The 21168-nt window shown below is 67.0% G+C and overlaps 1 protein-coding gene and 1 long non-coding RNA gene across 4 annotated transcripts; both read right to left on the bottom strand.

Annotated features, from left to right (window-relative positions):
- Positions 1–1907: 1907 nt before the first annotated feature.
- On the bottom strand, positions 1908–3136 carry LOC134526953 (uncharacterized). Its single transcript, XR_010074054.1, has 3 exons — positions 2664–3136; positions 2447–2479; positions 1908–1997 (listed from the first exon to the last, which is right to left on the bottom strand). It is a non-coding gene; the product is annotated as an uncharacterized LOC134526953 (long non-coding RNA).
- Positions 3137–8312: 5176 nt separating this feature from the next.
- TESPA1 (thymocyte expressed, positive selection associated 1) lies at positions 8313–21102 on the bottom strand. Of its 3 annotated transcripts, none has more exons than XM_063359185.1 (12): positions 20280–21102; positions 16812–16952; positions 14168–14375; positions 14021–14063; positions 13418–13467; positions 13181–13234; positions 12836–12872; positions 12651–12734; positions 12312–12520; positions 10964–12060; positions 9051–9162; positions 8313–8933 (listed from the first exon to the last, which is right to left on the bottom strand). In XM_063359185.1, the coding sequence occupies exons 3-12, from the start codon at positions 14331–14333 to the stop codon at positions 8821–8823; spliced, it is 1965 nt and encodes a 654-aa protein (XP_063215255.1). In that variant the 5' UTR covers positions 14334–14375; positions 16812–16952; positions 20280–21102; the 3' UTR covers positions 8313–8820. The 3 variants fall into 3 exon arrangements, with proteins under 3 accessions (XP_063215255.1, XP_063215256.1, XP_063215253.1); XM_063359186.1 differs by lacking the exon at positions 20280–21102 and adding an exon at positions 17318–17336; XM_063359183.1 differs by lacking the exon at positions 20280–21102 and having other exon boundaries at positions 16812–17371.
- Between the last annotated feature and the right edge of the window lie 66 nt (positions 21103–21168).

Below are 21168 nucleotides of genomic sequence, written 5' to 3'. Positions count from 1 at the left end.
GGGTGATTTTGGGGGTGGCAGGGAGGTTTTTGGGGTGTCAGGGTGGTTTTGGGGATGGCAGGTGGTAGGATGGTTTTTGGGGTGGCAGGGAGGTTTTTGAGGTGCCAGGGTGGTTTTTGGGGTGGCAGGGAGGTCTGGTGGGGTGTTAGGGTGATTTTGGGGGTGGCAGGGAGGGTTTTGGGGTGGCAAGGTGGTTTTTGGGGCGGCAGGGAGGTTTGGTGGGGTGTCAGGGTGATTTTTGGGGTGGCACGGGGGTTTTTGGGGTGTCAGGGTGATTTTTGGGGTGACAGGGAGGGTTTTGGGGATGGCAGAGAGGTCTGGTGGGGTGGCAGGGTGATTTTTGGGGTAGCAGGGTGGTTTTTGGGGTGACAGGGAGGGTTTTAGGGATGGCAGAGAGGTCTGGTGGGGTGTCAGGGTGATTTTTGGGGTAACAGGGTGGGTTTGGGGGTGGCAGGGGGGTTTTTGGGGTGTCAGGGTGATTTTTGGGGTGACAGGGAGGGTTTTGGGGATGGCAGAGAGGTCTGGTGGGGTGGCAGGGTGATTTTTGGGGTGGCAGGGTGGTTTTTGGGGTGGCAGGGTGATTTTTGGGGTGACAGGGAGGGTTTTGGGGATGGCAGAGAGGTCTGGTGGGGTGTCAGGGTGATTTTGGGGGTGGCAGGGAGGTTTTTGGGGTGTCAGGGTGGTTTTGGGGATGGCAGGTGGTAGGACGGTTTTTGGGATGGCAGGGAGGTTTTTGAGGTGTCAGGGTGGTTTTTGGGGTGGCAGGGAGGTCTGGTGGGGTGTCAGGGTGATTTTTGGGGTGACAGGGAGGGTTTTGGGGTGTCAGGGTGATTTTTGGGGCGGCAGGGAGGTTTGGTGGGGTGTCAGGGTGATTTTTGGGGTGGCACGGGGGTTTTTGGGGTGTCAGGGTGATTTTTGGGGTGACAGGGAGGGTTTTAGGGATGGCAGAGAGGTCTGGTGGGGTGTCAGGGTGATTTTTGGGGTGACAGGGTGGGTTTTGGGGTGGCAGGGGGGTTTTTGGGGTGTCAGGGTGATTTTTGGGGTGGCAGGGAGGTTTGGTGGGGTGTCAGGGAGTTTTTTGGGGTGTCAGGGTGGTTTTTGGGGTGGCAGGGAGGTTTTTGGGGTGGCAGGGTGGTTTGGTGGGGTGTCAGGGTGATTTTTGGGGTGGCAGGGAGGTTTTTGGGGTGTCAGGGTGATTTTTGGGGTGACAGGGTGGTTTTGGAGATGGCAGAGAGGTCTGGTGCGGTGTCAGGGTGATTTTTGGGGTGACAGGGTGGGTTTTGGGGTGGCAGGGAGGTCTGGTGCGGTGTCAGGGTGATTTTTGGGGTGGCAGGGAGGTTTGGTGGGGTGGCAGGGTGGTTTTTGGGGTGTCAGGGTGGTTTTGGGGGTGTCAGGGTGGGTTTTGGGGTGTCAGGGAGATTCTTGGGGTGTCAGGGTGGTTTGAGGCGCTCAGCGCAGAAGCAGAGGAGGAGCCGGGCACGGTCCTGGGTGGCCCCGGGAGGTGGCGGGGGGGCTCCCAGTTTCCCCAGGAGAGCCCTCCCCGCTCCCCCCCGGCCCCCCCAGCCCCCAGCCCTTGGGCTGCATCCCTGCCAGCCACCGGCCACCCGGTGTCCCCAGGCTGCCCGGGGAAGGAAGGGACTTACCGCGCTGGCTGCCGGCCGCTCACCTGGGCGAGAGAAAACACCCGGCGGGTGAGACCCGGCCCAGTCCCCCCATCCCACCCTCCCAGGGGCACCCAGCCGGCCCCCCCCCAGCACCCACCCCGCTGTGTCCCCCGCCGGCATCCAGCGCAGCGGGGTGGCAAGGAGCTGGGGACGCCGCTCGGGGCGGTACCGTTGCTGTCCCCGGGGACCCCGACGGAGCCCTCCCGCCCCCCGGTTGCTGCCCCTTCCCCGCTCACCCGACGATGTTGGAGGTCAGAGCCTCCAGCGCCTCATGCAGCACGTCAACCAGCCGGGCCAGCAGCCCTCCATTGGCCCTCTCGGCTGCCTCAACGTCTGCGGGGAGAAAGGGGGTTACCCGAACACCCCCAATGTGCCACCAACCCGGTGCTCCTCACCCCCTCCACGGTACCTCCCACCCACCCACCGAAACCGCTGGCCCCGACGCCCCGGCACCTCTCGGCCCTTGTGTTCCCACCCCGGCCAAGGCCACCATCCCCGTCCCCGAGGGAGCTGGTGGGGGGTTTGCAGGGGGCCGGGGCTGCTCAAACCCCACCTGGGCCATGTGGGTCCGACCCACGCCTGCCTTGGAGGGTGGAGAGGGATGCAGGAGCATCCTCACCCACCGGGAACAACCCCACCTTCGGAACAAGAGAAAAAACCCAAAGATTTGCCGTTCCTTGGAGGGCTCGGGGTCCTTAGGGGGGTGTCCCAAACCTTGGTCTTGCAGCCCGGCCACCAGACCCCCCCCGCTCCAGGATTCACACGCGGGACCCCCAACTCACCGGGGCTCGGGGAGGACGTCCCATCAAGAGGAGCTGCAGGAGGAAGAGAGATGGCATCACCCACCGCGGCGGGGTGTTGGGACCCCCCACCGCACACCCCCCACTCTGCACCCAACCCCTCGATCTGTGCGTGTGGACGGCCCAAACCCCCTCCTGCACCCCACCGGGGACCACTCCAGTGTCACCCCCCGTCCCCACGGGGACCTGCCTGACTCACCGCCGGCGGCCAGGCTGCAGGCGAGCCAGGCCAGCAGCAGGACAACCCAGAGCTTCACCATCCTGGAGGATTTTGGGTGACAACCACAGCCAGGAGCCACCCAGGGATGAGCCGGGGTCGGGGTCCGTCCCTTATGAAGGCAGCGGGCACCAATGGCCGGGACTGGGAGGGCTGGGGGGAAGCTCGGGATCTTCCAGATGTGGGAAGATGCCAGTGCCCGGGCACCTGGCCAAGGGTAGGATTAGCCGGGATTAGCCCTGCAGCCCCTCCGGCTGGCCCCGCTGCCAGCCCCGGGAGCACCCGAACCAGCCCCGTTCCCAGCGTTCCCGGTCCTCCGTGTGCCAAGCCATTCCCCAGCCCGCCAAGCCCCGACACCTCCCGGAGCTCCATGGCTCTGAGTCCGCAGCATCCCAGTGCCCTCCATAGCACCCCAGTACACTCCATACTCCCCCAGCACGCTCCTGGTCACCCCACAAGCCTCCCATGCCTTCTCCGAGCCCCCCCCTGCTCACTCCCCAGCCCCCATATCCTCCCCAACTGCCAGCTCCCCCCCAACCCGGAGCATTCCTGGGGGACGAGGGTTGAGCTCGGAACATCTTCACCGAGGGCGGGATCGGCTGCGGCACAGGGTGCTCCGAGCCAAGGGCATGGGCTGGAGCCCAGGGGGGGCCATGAGATGGGGACAAGTGGCTTGGGGGGGGGCAGCCAAGGCTGCTGTGAGCTGCAAAAAAACTCCCCCAGACCTTTCCTGCTCATCACGGAGCTCGTTTTCGGCTCCAGGTCTTTATTCCTCACCATTTGACAGGCACCGGGACAGCGAGGGGACGTGCGGGAGCGGCGGAGGCTTGGTGGGATGGAGGGGGGTGCGAGGCCGAGCCCCCCCCAGCAGGGAGTGGGGGTGCAGGGGGGAGGTGATGGCGGGGACGGTCACACTGATGCACCCTGAAACACCGGGGTGACACGAGGGGACGATGGCTCCGCTCAGGAACGGGGGCACGGTGTCCCCACTCCTCGCAGCCTGAGTGGCAGGTGCCAGGCGGGAAAGGGGTGGGAAGAGCCCCGGGAGGTAACGAACTCCGCTAACGAGGGCCAGAGCGCCTGGCGCCCCAAATCCCGCGGCAGCGGGACAGGGATGCGGCGGGAGCATCCTGGTGGGCCAGCCCGGGCCAGTTTCGGGATGAGCGGGGCAGAGCCGCGCTCTCCCGTTTTGGGGGATGCGGGTTGAGCTCGGAACATCTTCACCGAGGGTGGCATCAGCTGGGGCACAGGGTGCTCCGAGCCAAGGGCACGGGCTGGAGCCCGGGGGGGGGTGACGAGATGGGGACAAGTGGTTCTGGGGGGGGGGAACCGAGGCAAACGCATCCAGGCAAAAAAACCTGGATGAATAATCTCCCCGGCCCCGTTTAACAAACAAACCCCGTCCGGAGCAGACATGAGCCAGGGAGGGAGGGAAGGGAGGGAGGGAGCCGTCTCTCGTCTCTCCGGGGGGGGAGCGCGGCGCTGGCGTCGCACCACGGCCGAGCAGCCACGCGTGACCCGCTGCCACGCGGCACAGCCAGCGCCGACGGCGGGGGCCATTCGCCTGGGCCGGAACGGAAAATGCAGGAAAAAGGGCTGGGTGCAATTTTCGGCAAAGTTGGATGGAGGTGAAGGCAGCAGCTCCTGGGCTGGTGGTGGGGGCGGGGGGGGGACACCCCCAGGGATGTGCCCCAGGAGATGCTCCAGCAGGGTGGGACCTGCTTGGGGACGTGGATGGGGTGGCACTGGCGGGGGGAGGGCGGATGGGGTGGTACTGGGGGATGGATGGGGTGATACTGGGGCGATGGATGTGTTGATACTGGGAGATGGATGGGCTGGTACTGGGGGTGGATGAGGTGATACTGGGGCGATGGATGTGTTGATACGGGGAGATTGATGGGCTGGTACTGGGGGTGGATGGGGTGATACTGGGGGGGTGGAGGGGGTGGTACTGGGGGAGTGGATGGGATGGTACTGGGGGAGTGGCTGGGGTGATACTGGGGGTGGATGGGGTGGTACTGGCGGGGTGAATGGGGTGATACTGGGGGAGGGATGGGGTGGTACTGGGGGAGTGGATGGGGTGATACTGGGGCGATGGATGTGTTGATACGGGGAGATGGATGGGCTGGTACTGGGGGTGGATGGCGTGATACTGGGGGGGTGGATGGGGTGGTACTGGGGGTGGATGGGGTGATACTGGGGGGGTGGATGGGATGGTACTGGGAGTGGATGGGGTGATACTGGGGCGATGGATGGGTTGATACTGGGAGATGGATGGGGTGGTACTGGGGGTGGATGGGGTGATACTGGGGGGGTGGAGGGGGTGGTACTGGGGGAGTGGATGGGATGGTACTGGGGGAGTGGCTGGGGTGATACTGGGGGAGTGGATGGGGTGATACTGGGGGGATGGATGGGTTGATACTGGGAGATGGATGGGGTGGTACTGGGGATGGATGGGGTGGCACTGGGCGGGGGGAGTGGGATGGTACTGGGGGTGGATGAGGTGATACTGGGGTGGGGATGGGGTGCTGTTGGGGGAGTGCCTGGGGTGATACTGGGGGAGAGATGGGGTGATACTGGGGGGTGGATGGGGTGGTACTGGGGGGATGGATGGGGTGATACTGGGGGAGAGATGGGGTGATACTGGGGGGTGGATGGGGTGGTACTGGGGGGATGGATGGGGTGATACTGGAGGCGTATGGGATGGTACTGGGGATGGATGGGTTGATACCAGGGTTGGATGCGATGGTACTGGGGGGTGGATGGGATGGTACGGGGGGTGGATGGAGTGATACTGGGGGTGGATGGGGTGGTACTGGGGGGGTGGATGGGATGGTACTGGGGGTGGATGGGGTGCCCAGAGCTCAGAGAAGGGACCATTTACTCATTTGCACCCATAAATCACCGTCCCTGGTCCCAGGCAGAGCCTTCGCTGCCTCTTGGCTTCAGAAACAGGGGATTGATCCTGGGTATTTTCCATGCGTTTCTCCTGCCCGGTGCCCGAGGGAGGATTTGTGCCCCGTAATCTGCTTGTTTCTCGGTATCTCAGAGCAGCTGGTTCATTCCCGGTGGGAAGAGGAGGGAGCGGAGAACCTTGGAGCACCCGGCTCTGCCCCAGGGAGGGATTTCAGGCACCCGGATGCGGGATGCGGAGCCAAAACCCCCGGGGAGGCAGGGGGAAAGGCGCAAGCGTGGATCGGGAGAAAATACCCAAATACGCGGCGAGGGGAGGCCGGGGAGCGCGTGTGCTCACAAGTGGAACTTCATTTTGGTGTCCTGACAGTTGCATCCCACTGGATTAATCCACCGCCGCCCTAAAAACCCCCAGCCCCGGTCTCAGAAGCACCGAAAACTTCAACATTTGCATGGAATTTGATGAAGCCGCAGCTCTCGTTTCCCCGGGCTCGGCAGCGGAGCTGGATGAAGATGTCGCGCCGTGTCCCCAAGCCCGTCCCCGTCACCAGCGACTCGTTCCCAGTGGTTCCCCAGTTCGGGGCACTGGTTTCCAGCCAGGTCCCAGCCTGGTTCCTGCAGGCAGCGGCGGGATGGGACTGGCCTCGGACATTCCCCGGGGATGGGTAACCCGGGCCTGAGCTCCGGCCACGCTCCATCAAGGCTCCACCAGCCCCGTCCAGGACCTGCCCGGCAAATCCCGGAGCAGAGCAGGGTTTGTTTCTGGGATGAGCCAGGGCCGGGCAGAGCCAGGGGACCAGGAAGGGGCCTGGGGGGGTCACTGCCAGAGCTTGCAGCACCCTCCGGGTTTGAGGGGGGGGGGGTCCCACACAGACCCCTCTGCAGAGAGGGAGGAGGAGGAGGAGGATGAAGCGCAGCCCTTGCAGCCCGAACCGGCCCCGGCAGGTTGGGAGCAACCCCCCGCCCCCACCATGGGACCCACAGCGCAGGTGGGACGGGTTGTGGGAGCCAGCCCCTGTGCCGGAGGGGCCGTGGGGCTAATCCAGGATAATCCCGGTTTTGGCTGCTCTCCACGGGGAAGCCCCCGGGGGTGTTTATCCACCAGGACTTTCCTTTCCCGGTAACTCCGGAGCCCGTGCCCGGCGGCTGGTGCCATCCTGGCAGCCGGTGGGTAGCCGGGGTGGGCACTGGGGGAACCGGGGAGGAGGGGGACCGTGGTGGCTCCTTCCTGAGGCCATGGGGCTCTTTCCTGGGGTGACTTGTGACCTGTCCCCATCCCCTGGGCAGACCTGGAGGAGCAGGAACGGAGCCGGAGCCTGCATTTGTGGCTCAGGTCCGGCCTGGGCTAAGCCCCGCGGGAGGCTGCTGGGGTGCCCGGCCAGTGGCCACCACCCTCCATCACCCAGTTCGGGGCTGTGCCCACACTCGGCGGCCACGTCACCGGGGGGAAAAAGCCACCAAGGCAGCTGGCGGTGCCCGGGGCCGGGTGTGGGGTGGTGGCAGCGGCGCAGGAGGGGTTAAGGAGCAGCCGGCGCAGACCCAGCACCATCTCGGTGCGGTTTCCTTCAGCTGCCCAGATCTTGGGGGGGGGGGAGTGAAGGGGGAGAACAGCGAGATAAGGCAGCAGGAAGATGAAGAACAGGCCCCGAGGCACGAAGGACCCCGATAAGGGAACAGGAGGAGGCTCAGAAGGGGCCCAGACACGATGAAGGGGCCAAAAAAAGTGCCAAGCAGCACCCGCTGCTCCAGTCCGAGCCTTGGGCTTGCACCCCAGTCGGGGCACCTTTGTCCCTGGGGGGCACCGCCGGTCCCCCCCTGAGCCCTTGAGCAGGGGGTGGGACCTTCCATGGGGTCTGTAGGTCAGGAACCCCCCAGCCCTGGTGGCAGCTCTGTCCCCTGGGAAGACCCGGAGCCGAGCGGTGCCCCCCGGGTCAGGCCCTTCTGGGGCACCGGGAGGGCTCGTGTTGGGGGTCTCCACCCCAGAGGGGGTGGGCAGGGCCGGATCCCACCCCCCAGCAGCTCCAGGCAGGGACACGGCCGCCATCGTCCCTTTGGGAACTTTATTTCCCGCGTGCTGCCGGCTCTGCCCAGCAAACCCCCGTCCTAGTGTTACAGGCGCTGCAGCACGGGTCACCAGCCCCCGCCAAAGTGCAAGTGGTGTCCCCAAGAGCCGGGCATGGGGGAGATGTCCCCAGGGCTGCCCTGGGACTGGGGGACATGGCCCCAGTGCTGCTCTGAGGTTGGGGGACACGGCCCCGGTACTGCCATGGGACTTGGGGACATGGCCCTGGTGCTGCCCTGGGGCTTGGGGACATATACCCGATGCTACCTGGGGCAGGGGCACGTGTCCCCAGTGTTGCTCAGAGGCTGGGGGACATGTCCCCTGGGGCTGCCCTGGGACTTGGGGACATGTCCCCCGTGCTGCCCTGGGACCTGGGGACATGTCCCCCGTGCTGCCCTAGGGCTTGGGGACATACTCCCAATGCTACCCAGGGCAGGGGCACGTGTCCCCTCTGCTGCCCTGAGGCTGGGGGACATGTCCCCAGTGCCGCCATGGGACTTGGGGACATGTCCCCGGTGCTGCCCTGAGGCTGGGGGACATGTCCCCCGTGCTGCCCTGGGGCTTGGGGACATACTCCCAATGCTACCCGGGCCAGGGGCACGTGTCCCCTCTGCTGCCCTGAGGCTGGGGGACATGTCCCCAGTGCCGCCATGGGACTTGGGGACATGTCCCTGGTGCTGCCCTGAGGCTGGGAGACATGTCCCCAGAGCTGCCCTGGGACTTGGGGACATGTCCCCCGTGCTGCCCTGGGGCTTGGGGACATACTCCCAATGCTACCCAGGGCAGGGGCACGTGTCCCCTCTGCTGCCCTGAGGCTGGGGGACATGTCCCCAGTGCCGCCATGGGACTTGGGGACATGTCCCCGGTGCTGTCATGGGGCTGGGGGACATGTTCCCAGTGCTGCTCCGGTGCAGCCGTGTCCCCAGCGCCATCAAACTGGGCAGAGGGGACACGCCTGTGCCCCTCGGGGCAAAAGTCCTGAGTCGAAAGGTTTTCTGTGCCAAACACCCACACGTGCACCCACACCCACACGTGCACCCACACGTGCACCCACACCCACACCCGCGTGTACACGCCGTGCTCAGCCCTCGGCTGAGGGTGCTCTCGGTGGCCGAAGCGCGGTGGCACGGTCCCCGACAAAGCCCAGGTCCCTCCGCGGTGGCCTCAGGCCGTCTGGTGGGTGCCCTGGAGCCGGGCGACGGGCGACTGGCCGGGCACGGGCTCCTCCACGAAGCCGCTGCTGTCGGACTGCCCGCTGCCGGCGTGCAGCATGAAGCCTGGAGCGAGGGGACAGGAGGGGACACGGGGGGGACACACACGCTGGCACCCCGTTGGGCTGGCGGCCCAGCCACCCCCGCTGCCCCCCGGGAGGGTGGGAAAGCCCCGGGACTTACTTCTCCGGATGCCGACGGAGGGATGGAGGCACCGGGCGGCTTCATCACGGGCATCGCCATCCTCCTCTTCCTCCTCCTCCTCCTCCTCCTCCTCCTCGCTGGCGCTCAGCACCTGCAGGCAGGATGCGGCAGGGCTGGGTGAGGGGGTGCTGCAGGTGAGCGCCTCAGTGCACACGCGCGTGTGCGCGTGCAAAGGTGCGTCGGTGCGTGTGTGCACGCCCATGCGTCCCTCTGCGTGTGTGTGAGTGTGCAAAGGTGCGTCGGTGCCTGTGCGCACACCCATGAATCTGTGTGTGTGTGTGTGCGCGCACACCCGTGCATCCCTCTGTGTGTGTGTAAGTGTGCAAAGGTGCACCAGTGCATGTGTGCACACCCGTGCATCCCTCTGCGTGTGTGTGTGAGTGTGCAAAGGTGCATCGGTGCGTGTGTGCACACCCGTGCATCCCTCTGTGTGTGTGCAAGTGTGTGTGTGAGTGTGCAAAGGTGCGTCGGTGCGTGTGTGCACACCCGTGCATCCCTCTGTGTGTGTGCGAGTGTGTGTGTGAGTGTGTAAAGGTGCACCAGTGCATGTGTGCACACCCGTGCATCCCTCTGCATGTGTGTGTGAGTGTGCAAAGGTGTATCGGGGTGTGTGTGCACACCCGTGCGTCCGTCTGTGTGTGTGAGTGTGTGTGTGAGTGTGCAAAGGTGTATCGGGGTGTGTGTGCACACCTGTGCATCCCTCTGTGTGTGTGTGTGTGAGTGTGCAAAGGTGCGTCGGTGTGTGTGCACACCCATGAATCTCTGTGTGTGTGTGTGTGCGCACACCCGTGCATCCCTCTGTGTGTGTGTGAGCGTGCAAAAGTGCACCAGTGCATGTGTGCACACCCGTGCATCCCTCTGCGTGTGTGCGTGAGTGTGCAAAGGTGCACCAGTGCATGTGTGCGCACCCGTGCATCCCTCTGTGTGTGTGTGAGTGTGCAAAGGTGCACCAGTGCATGTGTGCACACCCGTGCATCCCTCTGCGTGTGTGCGTGAGTGTGCAAAGGTGTGTCGGTGCATATGTGCACACCCGTGTGTCCGTCTGTGTGTGTGTGAGTGTGCAAAGGTGTGTCGGTGCGTGTGTGCACACCCATGCACCCTTCTCTGTGTGTGTGAGCGTGCAAAAGTGCATCAGTGTGTGTGCACACCCGTGCATCCCTCTGTGTGTGTGCGAGTGTGTGTGTGAGTGTGCAAAGGTGCGTCGGTGTGTGTGTGCACACCCGTGCATCCCTCTGCGTGTGTGCGAGTGTGTGTGTGAGTGTGCAAAGGTGCGTCGGTGCGTGTGTGCACACCCGTGCATCCCTCTGTGTGTGTGCGAGTGTGTGTGTGAGTGTGCAAAGGTGCACCAGCGCATGTGTGCACACCCGTGCATCCCTCTGCGTGTGTGTACGCACGTGCAAGGATGCTCGCACGTGTGTGCAGGGATGCTCGTGTGTGCGTGCAAGGATGCTCGTGCCTACGCGCCAGGATGCTTGTACGTGTGTGCGAGGATGCTCGTGTGTGTGTGCGAGGATGCTCAAGTGTACGTGCAGGGATGCTGATGTGTGTCCGTGCAAGGATGCTCGTGCGGATGTGCAAGGATGCTCATGTGTGCGTGCAAGGATGCTGGCGTGCGTGCGTGCGTGCCATCGCGCCCGTGACCCCCAGCTCCCCACCCCCACCCCCCCACCCCCGCCACCGCCCCGGCAAGAGGCTCCATTTGAAGCTCTAAATCATTCAAACCTTAAAAGCCTGAGAAGGCTCCGGGGACATTTCCCGCTCCAGCTCCTTCCCGCCTCGCCCAGCATCACCCAGCAGCGCCCAGCATCCCCCCCCCCACACCCTTCCCCCCAGCCGAAGGGACCCCCGCGCCCTCCCCGCCCTGCGCCCGTCACCCGGGCGTCGCCCCTCACCTCCTCCATCTCGAAGGAGTCCGTGGGCTCCTGCCAGCCGGGGCGCCGGGACGAGGGACCCTTCCCGGGGGGCTGCAGCCCCGGCGCATCGCCCCGCTGCCGCCCCGCAGCCCCCGGGGAGCCCCCCCGGTGCCGGCCCTTGCTCCGCCGAACCCGGTGGCCTCTGGCTCTCGGTGTGTCCGAGCCGGGGGAACGTGTCCCAGCGGGGTCCAGGGTGGCACCCAGGTGGCACCCGCCGGTCCCTGCCTTCCTCCTGGGGGAGGTCCCCCAGGAGCCGGAGCCGAAGCCGGAGTCCCCCTCGGATCCCAGCCCCTCGGGGTGCTCAGGGGTGACCCACACCCGGCCGGCGTGGGGGGCCAGGGGACCCAGCGTCGGGGACGAGGTGACATTCGCAGTGGCACCTGGCTGCTGCCCCTCCGTGCTGACCCATCCTGCGCCCACCAGGCACGGAGCATCCCGGGCCCCCCGAGCCACCCCCGCAGGGCTGGCACCGCTCCCCCGGCCATGGGGACAGGACCGCTCCAGGCGTCCCCACGCAGCGTCCGCCGGTGTCCCCCCCGGGGCTGGCCTTGGGGACACCTCCTGCTCCCCGCCGCAGCACGCCGGCGCATCCGCACCGCCGCAATGGGGACACGCAGGGTCACCCCACACCCGCGGTGACGATGACGCTGGGGGACCCCCCTGGGCACCCCGCCACTGCTGCGCCGTCCCCGTGTCCCCGTCCCTTCCCTGGATGCCATCGGGCGGCTCGAAGCGGAACCGTTCCCCCCGCGCCCGCTCCAGCACCTCCTGCACCACCTTCCCCAGGGCACTGGGCTGGCTGGTGGCCGCGGCGGGCGCCCGGCCGGTCCCTCGCGGGCTGTCCTCGTCCCTCGGGGACGTGTAGAGGCACATGGTGGCCACGGCCTTCTTCAGGCGCTCCACGGGCGAGAGGGTGCTGGGCTGGGGGGGGGCGATGGGGACGCTGGGGACGTCGGGACAAGGCCAGGCGAGGCGGGACGGGGAGATGCGCTGGACGGGCGTCCGCGAGACGTAGGAGTAGAGGCAGAAGAAAGCGTCGGCCGTGGCAGCCAGAGCCTGGACCTGCTGGAAGCGACCTGGGGGGCCAGGAGGAGATGGGGTGGGGAGGGGTGGTCGGGGGGGAGGGGGTTGAGGGATGCTGGGTGGGGCGGGGGGAGGGGGGCTGGGTGTGTTCCCCCAGCTCCCAAGTGGGGAAACTGAGGCACGGGAGCATCTTTCCCACCATCCCGACGGAGCAAAGCCAGCAGGGTGGATCCCGCCCCACATGGTGGTGTCTCCCAGCACAGCGTGGGGATGGGGGGGGCTTGGGGACAAGCGTGTCACTCACTGGCCAGCATCAGGCAGGGGTCCTCCATCTCCATGCGCCGCACCTGGGCCTTGAGGAAGAGCTGGAAGTCGATGCCCTTGGCGCGGGAAGGAGCGGAGAAGAAGCGCGCGGGGACGCGGGCCGCGGCCTCCGGCTCGCTCTGCACGAAGCCCAGGCTGTAGAGGATCTCCTCGGCGTCCGCCTGCCGCCACTCCAGGACCTCGGTGATGCTGCGGGATCAGGGGAAGCCCCGGCTCAGCCCCAGGGGGACCGGTCTCACGGTGGGGGGGGGTGACCCAACGTGTCCCCATCCCCCTTCCCTCAAGAGACACCACCGCCCCCCCCCCCGCCAGCTCCTACCTGGAACTGGTCTTGGTGGTGAGGCTGGAGAGGGCGCTGGATGCCATGCTGTGCCCCAGGTGGAGGTGCTTGTCCCGCGGAGCTCTGCGGCGGGGAGGGGGGACGGCGCTGAGTGACGGGGGTGCTGCCGGCGGGATGCACGGGGACAGTGTCCCCAACCCCCCCGCCGGGACCCCAAACCTCACCTGCCCGCGGCTTTGTCGCTCCCCAGTAGCAGAAGAGCTGGGAAAAGGGACCGAGAGGCGGCAGGGAGTGAGACGGGGTGTCCTGGGGACAGGTCCCACGCCTGCCACCCTGGGACGTGTCCTTCCCGGTGGCCACAGCCTGGAGCCTGGGGGGGACGCAGGGTCTGGGGGCATCTCAGCCCCACCAACACCCTCCAGGAGGAAAAGCTTCTGATGGTGGCTGTCCCCCTGGGTCTGCTCCTCCCTGTCCCCAGCCCCCCTGCCTCCGTCAGGGCAGCTCTGCCCGCGGGGTGACAGTGACACCGCAGGAGGGGACACCCCAGCGCGCCTGGGGGTGGCTGGTACCTTCAGCTCCCAGGGTCAGGTCATCCTCGAAGCTGGTCCCGTTGCTCCCACACCCTGCGAGAGACCAAAGCCATGGGGTGGCACGGGGACACCCAGCCCTGGGGACAGGTCTCCAGGTCCTTGAAGACCTCCCTGCCCATGGCCCCGTGCCTCGGGCACAGCCCCTGGCCTTTGGGGACACGCAGGGACCACCGGCCTCAGCACCCCCGGAGCTCCGGGGGGGCAAAGCCGACGTACCGTAGGGGCCCGGCAAGCCCAGCTCCTCCGACGGGACCTCCACCGACGACCTGCACCGGAGCAGAACCCCGTCACATCCCCCCTGTCCCCACCCCGGGGGGGCTGGAGGTGGCACGGGAGACCCGAGCGCGGCGGGACGGGTGGTGGGGACAGGGGTGCGGATGACGGGGCGCGGGGTGAGAGCAGGGAGACAGCGGCCGGGTTTGGGTGGGTGCTCCACGGGGGGATGCTCAGGTGTGGGGTCCCCCCAGTCCCAGGGCCCCCAGACCCCTGGGACACCCCGGACGCCCCCCAGCATGGTGCAGGGGGAGGATGCCACCACCTCGCTGTCCCAGTCTGGCCGGGGGTTTCCTGGACCGGTGGCCCTGGCGTGTGACAGAGCCATGGAGGGTGCCCTGTGTCCTTCCTCCATGGGGGCGAGCAGGGAGCAGGATGGGGGGGACACGCCACCGTCCCCACCAGCACCCACGCACCCGCTGGGGTGCAACTTCCAGTAAGGGCTGAGCGTGAGCATCGTCCCACCGCCCTCGCCACCCCCCGCGGTGACGCCGACATCCCCCGGGAATGGCGTCGCGGCAGAGACACCCCCGGAGCTGCCCTCACCCGCACTCCTGCAGCCACGTCTCTATCTTGCTGGAGGGGCTTCCTGGGGTGGGGGGACACACAGAAACACCCGTGAGGCGCCCCAGCACGGGGGAACCCCTCGTCTCACGAGCACCCTGGGGCGTTCCCCCCCCCAGCTCCCCGAACCTTCGAGGAAGACATCGTCCAGGTGGGGCGGCTGCAGCTCGGGGACGTCCTGCATGGCGGCGGCCGCCTCCTCCTCCACCACGGTGGTCCGCCAGCAGCGGCTCTGCCGGGCCCACGCGCGCCGCTTCTCCCACGAGGACGGGCTGAGCACCGACGCGCCCTCCATGGCCACCACGCCGTGGGGCAGGGAGGGGGGACGCGGTCCTCCCTGCGGGGACAGGAGAGATGGCAGGATGCGGAAGGGTCTCCTCCACCTCCTGCCTGGTGGGGGGGGGTGGCACCATGGGGTGCTCCACGGGTGGGCTCTGGGCACCCCAGGGATGCTCTGCCCTCCCCCCTCCCTGGGTGTTGCCCTGGGTGCCGATGGGCGACGCTGCGCCCGGGGGCTTGGCTGGGGGGGACAGGGAAGGAGCTGCCGGAGCCAGCGGAAGAGCTGCCGGGGCCCAGATAAAGAGCTCGGAGCTGCCCCACGGCTGGGCACGCGCCGGGGGGAGAGGATGCGGGTCTCCAGAGCACGGACCTTCCCCCACGGCGAACGGGCATCTCTCCCCTCCCCGGGCTCCCGTGGCGAGGTGATTCCCCATCCCATCCCCTCCCCGTCCTACAGCCCCCGAGCAAAGTGGGGCACCGTGTCCCCGGGGAGTCCCCCGTTCCCGAAGCACCCGAAGGATCTCAGACCCCAGCACCCAGCTCCTGTGAGGCTCCACGGCACCCACTGAGGACACCGGGTCACGCGTCCTCTGCCCCCCCACCCCACCACAGGTCCTGGCTGGGGACGAGGACCCCCAACCCGGGCAGACCCCTGCAGCACCCCTGCAGGCACAGGGACAGGGATTCTCCTGTCACCCGCCTGCTCCGGCCACGCGTCCCCACAGCTGAGCGCAGCGGGAACATCCCAGTCCAGCCATCACCCCCCAAGTGCTGCCGGAGTGGGAACATCCCAGTCCAGCCATATCCCGCATCACCAGCATCCCAGTCCAGCCATCTCTGGCATCACCAGCATCCCAGTCCAGCAACCAGCCCAGAGCTGCCAGACCGGGAGCATCCCTGTCCAGTCATCACCAGAGCACCGCCAGGGTGGGAACATCCCAGTCCAGCCACCCCCGGCATCACCAGCATCCCAGTCCAGCCATCATCTGAGTGCTGCTGGAGTGGGAGCATCCCAGTCCAGCCACCACCTGCATCACCAGCATCCCAGTCCAGCCACTAGCCCTGAGCACTGCCAGAGTGGGAACATCCCAGTCCAGCCATCATCCCAGGGCAGCCAGTGCAGGAGCATCACAGTCCAGCCATCACCCAAGTGGCTGCTGGAGTGGGAGCATCCCAGTCCAGTCATATCCCGCATCACCTCCATCCCAGTCCAGCAACCAGCCCAGAGCTGCCAGACCGGGAGCATCCCTGTCCAGTCATCACCAGAGCACCGCCAGAGTGGGAACATCCCAGTCCAGCCACCTCCCGCATCACCAGCATCCCAGTCCAGCCATCACTCAAGTGCTGCCAGAGTGGGAGCATCCCAGTCCAGCCATCACCTGAGTGCTGCTGGAGTGGGAGCATCCCAGTCCAGCCATCTCCCGCATCACCAGCATCCCAGTCCAGCCATCACCTGAGTGCTGCTGGAGTGGGAGCATCCCAGTCCAGCCATCACCAGAGCACCGCCAGAATGGGAGCATCCCAGTCCAGCCATCTCCCGCATCACCAGTATCCCAGTCTGGCCATCATCCGAGTGCTGCTGGAGTGGGAGCATCCCAGTCCAGCCATCTCCAGCATCACCAGCATGCCGGTCCAGCCATCACCCACCACATCAGCGGGAAGGGAATGGCTTTGTGGAGCCCCCACAGCGCGGGCCCCTCGCCCCCGAGGCCGGCGCGGTTCATCCCCCCCACCCCGGCGGCGCCTCAGCCGTGCCGAAACTCCCCGGCGCGGGGACGGCAACTTGTCACCATTTCCCCATTTCACCTCCTGCCGGGGAGGGTGCGGGACCCGGCGGAGCCCCGAGCAGGACCCGGCAGCACCCGCTGGGGCCACCCCGGAACGCTCAGGGCTGGGACGTCACCTCCGGGCAGCGGGCTGGGGGGGCCGGGGGGGGGCCGGGAGCAGCAGCCTGGTATCCGAGCTCCGTCGAGGCCACATCCATCCCACCCAGGGCACGTGGCCGGGGGCCGTTCCCATCCCAGCCCCTTGGGAGCCGCAGGCCCAGGAGATGCCGGGACGGCCCCGTGTGAGCCTGAACAGCCCCCGGCCCCCCCGGACTGACGCGGCCCCGGGGGCGAAGGGGCTTTGCCGAGCCCAGCGAGGGGCTGCGGCACACGGGACCAGGGCTCGTTTGTCCTGCCACGTCCCAGAGCATCCCAGCCCTGTCCCCTGCTGTCCCCAGCCCTGGGACCCTCTGGTCCCCGCTCCGCTCCCCATCCCTTTGCTGCCACTAAAGAGTTTTCCAGTTGCTCTGGGTCCAGGAATCGTCTCTCACGGATGCCCAGAGTCCCCATCACCCCCACGGCCCCGTCTCTTCCTCCCCAAAACCCAAGTCCATCCACCTCCCACTCTTCCGCCCTCCATCCCTGCATCCCCCAGCGCCCCCCGCTCCCCGCAACCCCTCGTGGGGCAAAACCACCCCCAAACCCTTCTGTGGGGCTGCGGCACTCACCGGCGTGGGGGGCAACCGGGCAGCCCCGCCGAGCGCTGCCTTATCTGCGGCGGGGGGCCATCAGCCGTGGCGTCCCGTCGCCCCACCGCCGCGCCCGGCCCCCGGCGGCATCTGTCGTCAGCGAGGAGGGAGGAAACTCATCTGTTTTGAAGAGGAAATTAAAAAAATCAACAGCGAAACCTCAAACGTTGACCCACATCCGCTGCCACAACGGGAAAAACTTAATGAGCTGCCGACGTGGGCGAGGGCGGCTAATAATAGCCCCGGGCACCCATCAAGCCACCCAGGTTGCCTTTGCCATGGGTGAGAGGGCACCCAACTTCTGGAGGGGTCCCCTGCGCCCAGCCGGCTCCGAAGTCAGCTGGGACACCCCAACGGGGGGTCCCGAGGTCTCCTCGGTGGCTGGTGCCAGGTCCCCAAAGAGCAGGAGGTGCCGGGTGGGCTTTGCCCAGGGGATGGAAGGAGGAGGAGGAGGAGGAAGAGGAGGAGGGTGCGTTACTTCGCACCCCGCAGCACCCGGCTCCCTCCCGGACGCGCATCCCGGGGTCCGGCACGTCGTGCCAAGCTGCCGATGCCACCGCGGCGATAAGGGAGCGCTGGCCGGGCGTGTGGCACGCGTGGCTTATCGCACGCTGGCCAGGCGAGCCCAGCACGGCCCTGATAAGGGGACTCGAAGCAGCTCTGCTGGGGGCAGGGGGGGACACGGACACAATCAAGGCCGGGGTGGCTCTCGGGGTGGCGGGTGAAGCCACCCCAGGTTCGAAGGGTGGCAAGAGGGCGACGGGGACGGTTTGCCCCATGGTTTATTTGCCAAGCCGGGACGGGGTCTCCAATGCCACCCTCCGGCATCTCCCCCAGCGCCGGGATGCCAGCACCCGGTGACAAACCCCCACCGATGACATCCCCGAGGCGGGGATGGCACTCACCTCCAGCAGGGACATCACGGCCGTGGAGGTGACATCCCCAGGCCCTCATCCGTCCCCTGGGAGCGGGGTTTGGGTGCTAATCACCGCCGGGAGCCCGGGCGCTGCCCCGGAGCGAGCCGCGATCCCGTCAAAAAAGGCAAGGAAGCTGCCGGCCAACGCTGGCCGGGAATGGTGCTGCCCGCGGGAGGGATATTTTTAGCCCGCGAGTGTTTGCGGATAAAGCCTCGAATTAACCGTTCCTTCAGCCTGGCCGGGCCTTCGAGGAGGGGGCCGGGGGGGGGACATCGGGTGACCCCGGAGAGCCGCTTCGCCCGACACATCCCCTGCGATGGATGGGGCACGTTCCCGCTTGGCATCGCCCTTTGCCGGACTCCGCTCCGGGGTGGGAGCCGGGAAAGGGCCTCATTCCGCTCCCCCTGGCACCCGGCACCCGCGGCCCGGCAGGGGTGTTTGGGGGGGGCGGGGGGGGGGGGCAGGCACAGCCCCCCGAGGGACAGGGGACATTGAGTTCAATGGGACTCGAGACGCCACCGGGGTCTGAATATTGATATTTCTGGTGCTGACAGCAGCCCGGGGGGGGGGGGTCTCCCAGTTTAACCAGGATGCTGGAGCAAAACATGCCCCTCCCACCCCCCCCCCGCGATATTTCACACGCGTTTCCATCCTCAAACCCATCACGCTTCGCTCTGGGTCCCCCCCCCAGCCCCGGCGCCGCAGCCGGACCCTGACCCAGCAGGACCCGGCCCGGGGGCCATCCTCCATCTCTCCCAGTTACCCCCCCACCACAGACACCTTCGGGGTGCCCACAAAGATGCTTTTTCCTTCCCCCCCCCACCCACCCACCCCCCCAGTCCTTTCTCCCCCTCGGCAGAAGCAGCCCCCGCCGCGGGGAGCCAGGATGGGGCCGCGGATGGATGGAAGCCGGGAAGGATTTTCCAGTAAAAGCCCAGTGAGGAGGGGAACGGCTGTGGGCAGAGCTGGGGCGGGCAGGGGGGTGCGCAGGGATGGGGACCCCCCCCTCACTCACCAGCTCTGGGGGACCCTGGGGGGAAGGGGGGGGAAAGAGGGGACCCCCAAAGGCAGCGAAAGCAGCTCTGGGCCCCCGGGATGAAGGGGGTCGCCATCCGCACGGAGCATCCCTGCGGGGGGTGAGCTGGGACCGGGCAGGATCAAACCCCGGGAGCGGGGAGAGCCCGTCGGGGGGGGTCACCAAGCGCAGCCGGAGGAGCCGGGGGCAGCCGGGGTGGGGAGGTTGGGGGGGGTCACGGCGGCACGAAGCGACTCTTCAGCGAGTGCTTTTTGCATCAATAATTAACGGCGGCTGCATCCCATCGGACACCAGGACACCGGGACACGGGGAGCCCCCAGGATGCAGGGGGGGGGAGGGGGGGAGTTAAAGGGGGGTGATCCCGCTGCCTTTTTCTCCGCCCCCCCCCATCCAGGCTGGGACCTACCCCGCTTTGCCGGCGGCAGCGGGACCCCCACCCAGACCCCCAACACCCCGCGGCCACACGCCGCCAACGGCATCCACGCTGCCCCATCCCGTCACACCCCCCCACCACCACCATGGGGACCCCCCCGGAGCCCTGACGGGGGACACGGCCGGGGTACCGGGGGGGCTGAGGCAGCCCCCGCTGCCGCCCCCCCTCCCCGTTCCTGCCTGACCTAGTTATAGCGAATTCCTCCTGCCAGATCCCGGCAGCAGCCGCCCGGGCCTCCCGCCTGCATGAATAAGTGATGGGACACGCGTTTATGGCTGCTGCGGCGGGCTCCCCCCGCAACCCCGCGGCCCCCCCCGCCTCCCCCTCCCCTCCCCTCCCTGCCCCAAGTCCTGGGGGCTTTGCTTGGAGGGGAGGGGGATGACATGGCGTACGGGGGTGCAGCCCTGCGGAGGGGACCCCGAGGCAGGGTGGGGGGTGGCAGCCCCCCATGTGGGTGGGGGCACCCTGCAGACCCTCACCCTGTGCCCCACCTCCCCCCCCCTCCCCAGGGGTGCTGCTCGCCCCCACCCTGCCTTTAAAGCTTTCGTCCTCTTTTTTTAGGGTGCTCCCTAAAAAAGCGTCCCCGCGATGCCCACGCCCCCGCAGCCACCCTGTCCCTCTGTCCGTCTGTCCACCCTGGCCACCAGCACGGGGCCACCCGTGTCCCCTCCCGGGCCATCAGGGCCAAACTGCTGTCAACCCACTGGGACCCCCCCTCAGACACGGCCAGCTGGGGGCCGACACCGCACCAAAGCCCTCCTTGTCCTGCAATTAGTGGCCTCGTTAGGACAGAGGGACAGCCGAGGGGACGGGTGGGTGGCTGGGCTGGGGGTGGCAGTCCCCAAGAGCCGCTGGCCATGTCCCTGTTCCCGGGAGGCTTCGTGCGGGCGATCGATGCTCGTCCCGTGTCCAAACTTTGGCGCTGCTGGACTTTGCCCGGGGCCCCCGGCCAGTCCCTCCTGGCGGGTGCCTGTCCCTGTCCTTGTCACCCCCCCCAGAGGTGGCTCTGACCCGTCCCTGCACGTGTGTGGGCGCGGGGGTGCACGTGGGGGTGCCTCTACCCGTGTCCCGCTGTCCCACTTCTCATGTGTCTGTCCCCACGTGCCACCGTGTCCCGACGCCCGTGTCCGGGTGTGTGTCCTGGTGTCTGTCAGTCCAGGTGTGTGCCCGCTTGTCTGTGTGTCCGTCCCCGTGTCCGTGTGTCACCCAGGTGTCCGGCCCGGTGCCCCTTTGTCCGTATGCCTCCGTGCCCCGGCTTCTGTCCCGCTGTCTCTCTGTCTGTCCCAGGGCCTGTCTGTGTGTCCGTCCTTGTTTCCACATGTCTGTCCCACTGTCCTGGACTCTATCCTTGTGTCCATGGGCCTGTCCCTTTGTCCCAGGGTCTGTCCATGTGTCCACCCTTGTGTCTGAATATCTGTCCCCGTGTCCTGGAGTCTGTCCTTGTCCCTGTGTGTCTGTCCCTGTGTCCATCCTTGCGCTCGTGTGTCTGTCTCTTTGTCCCAGGGTCTGTCCATGTGTCCGTCCTTGAGTCCAAATGTCTGTCCCAGCGTCCTGGAGTCTGTCCTAGTGCCCGTGTTTCTGTCCCAGTGTCCCAGGGTCTGTCCGTGTGTCCTTCCTTGTGCTCATGTGTCTATCCCTGTGTCCCAGGGTCTGTCCGTGTGTCTGTCCCTGTGTCACAGGGCCACTCTGTGTGTCTGTCCTAGTGTCCATGTGTCTTTCCTTGTGTCCCGAGGCCCGTTCTCATGCCTGTGTGTCCGGCCCTATGTCCACGTGTCCATCCCAGTGTCCTGGAACTCGGTCACAGTGTCCATCCTTGTGTCTGCCCCTGTGTCCGTGTGTCCATCCCAGTGCCCCTGTGTCTGTCCCGGTGTCCTGACGCTTGATCCCCGCGTCCATCCCTGTGTCCCTGCGTCCGTCCCGGAGCGTCCCACCGTCGGTCCGTGCGCGCCG

The sequence above is a fragment of the Chroicocephalus ridibundus genome, chromosome 24 (genome assembly GCF_963924245.1).
Source record: "Chroicocephalus ridibundus chromosome 24, bChrRid1.1, whole genome shotgun sequence".
In the NCBI taxonomy this organism is placed as follows: Eukaryota; Metazoa; Chordata; class Aves; order Charadriiformes; family Laridae; genus Chroicocephalus; species Chroicocephalus ridibundus.
This window is presented reverse-complemented; position numbering and strand designations above follow the sequence as displayed.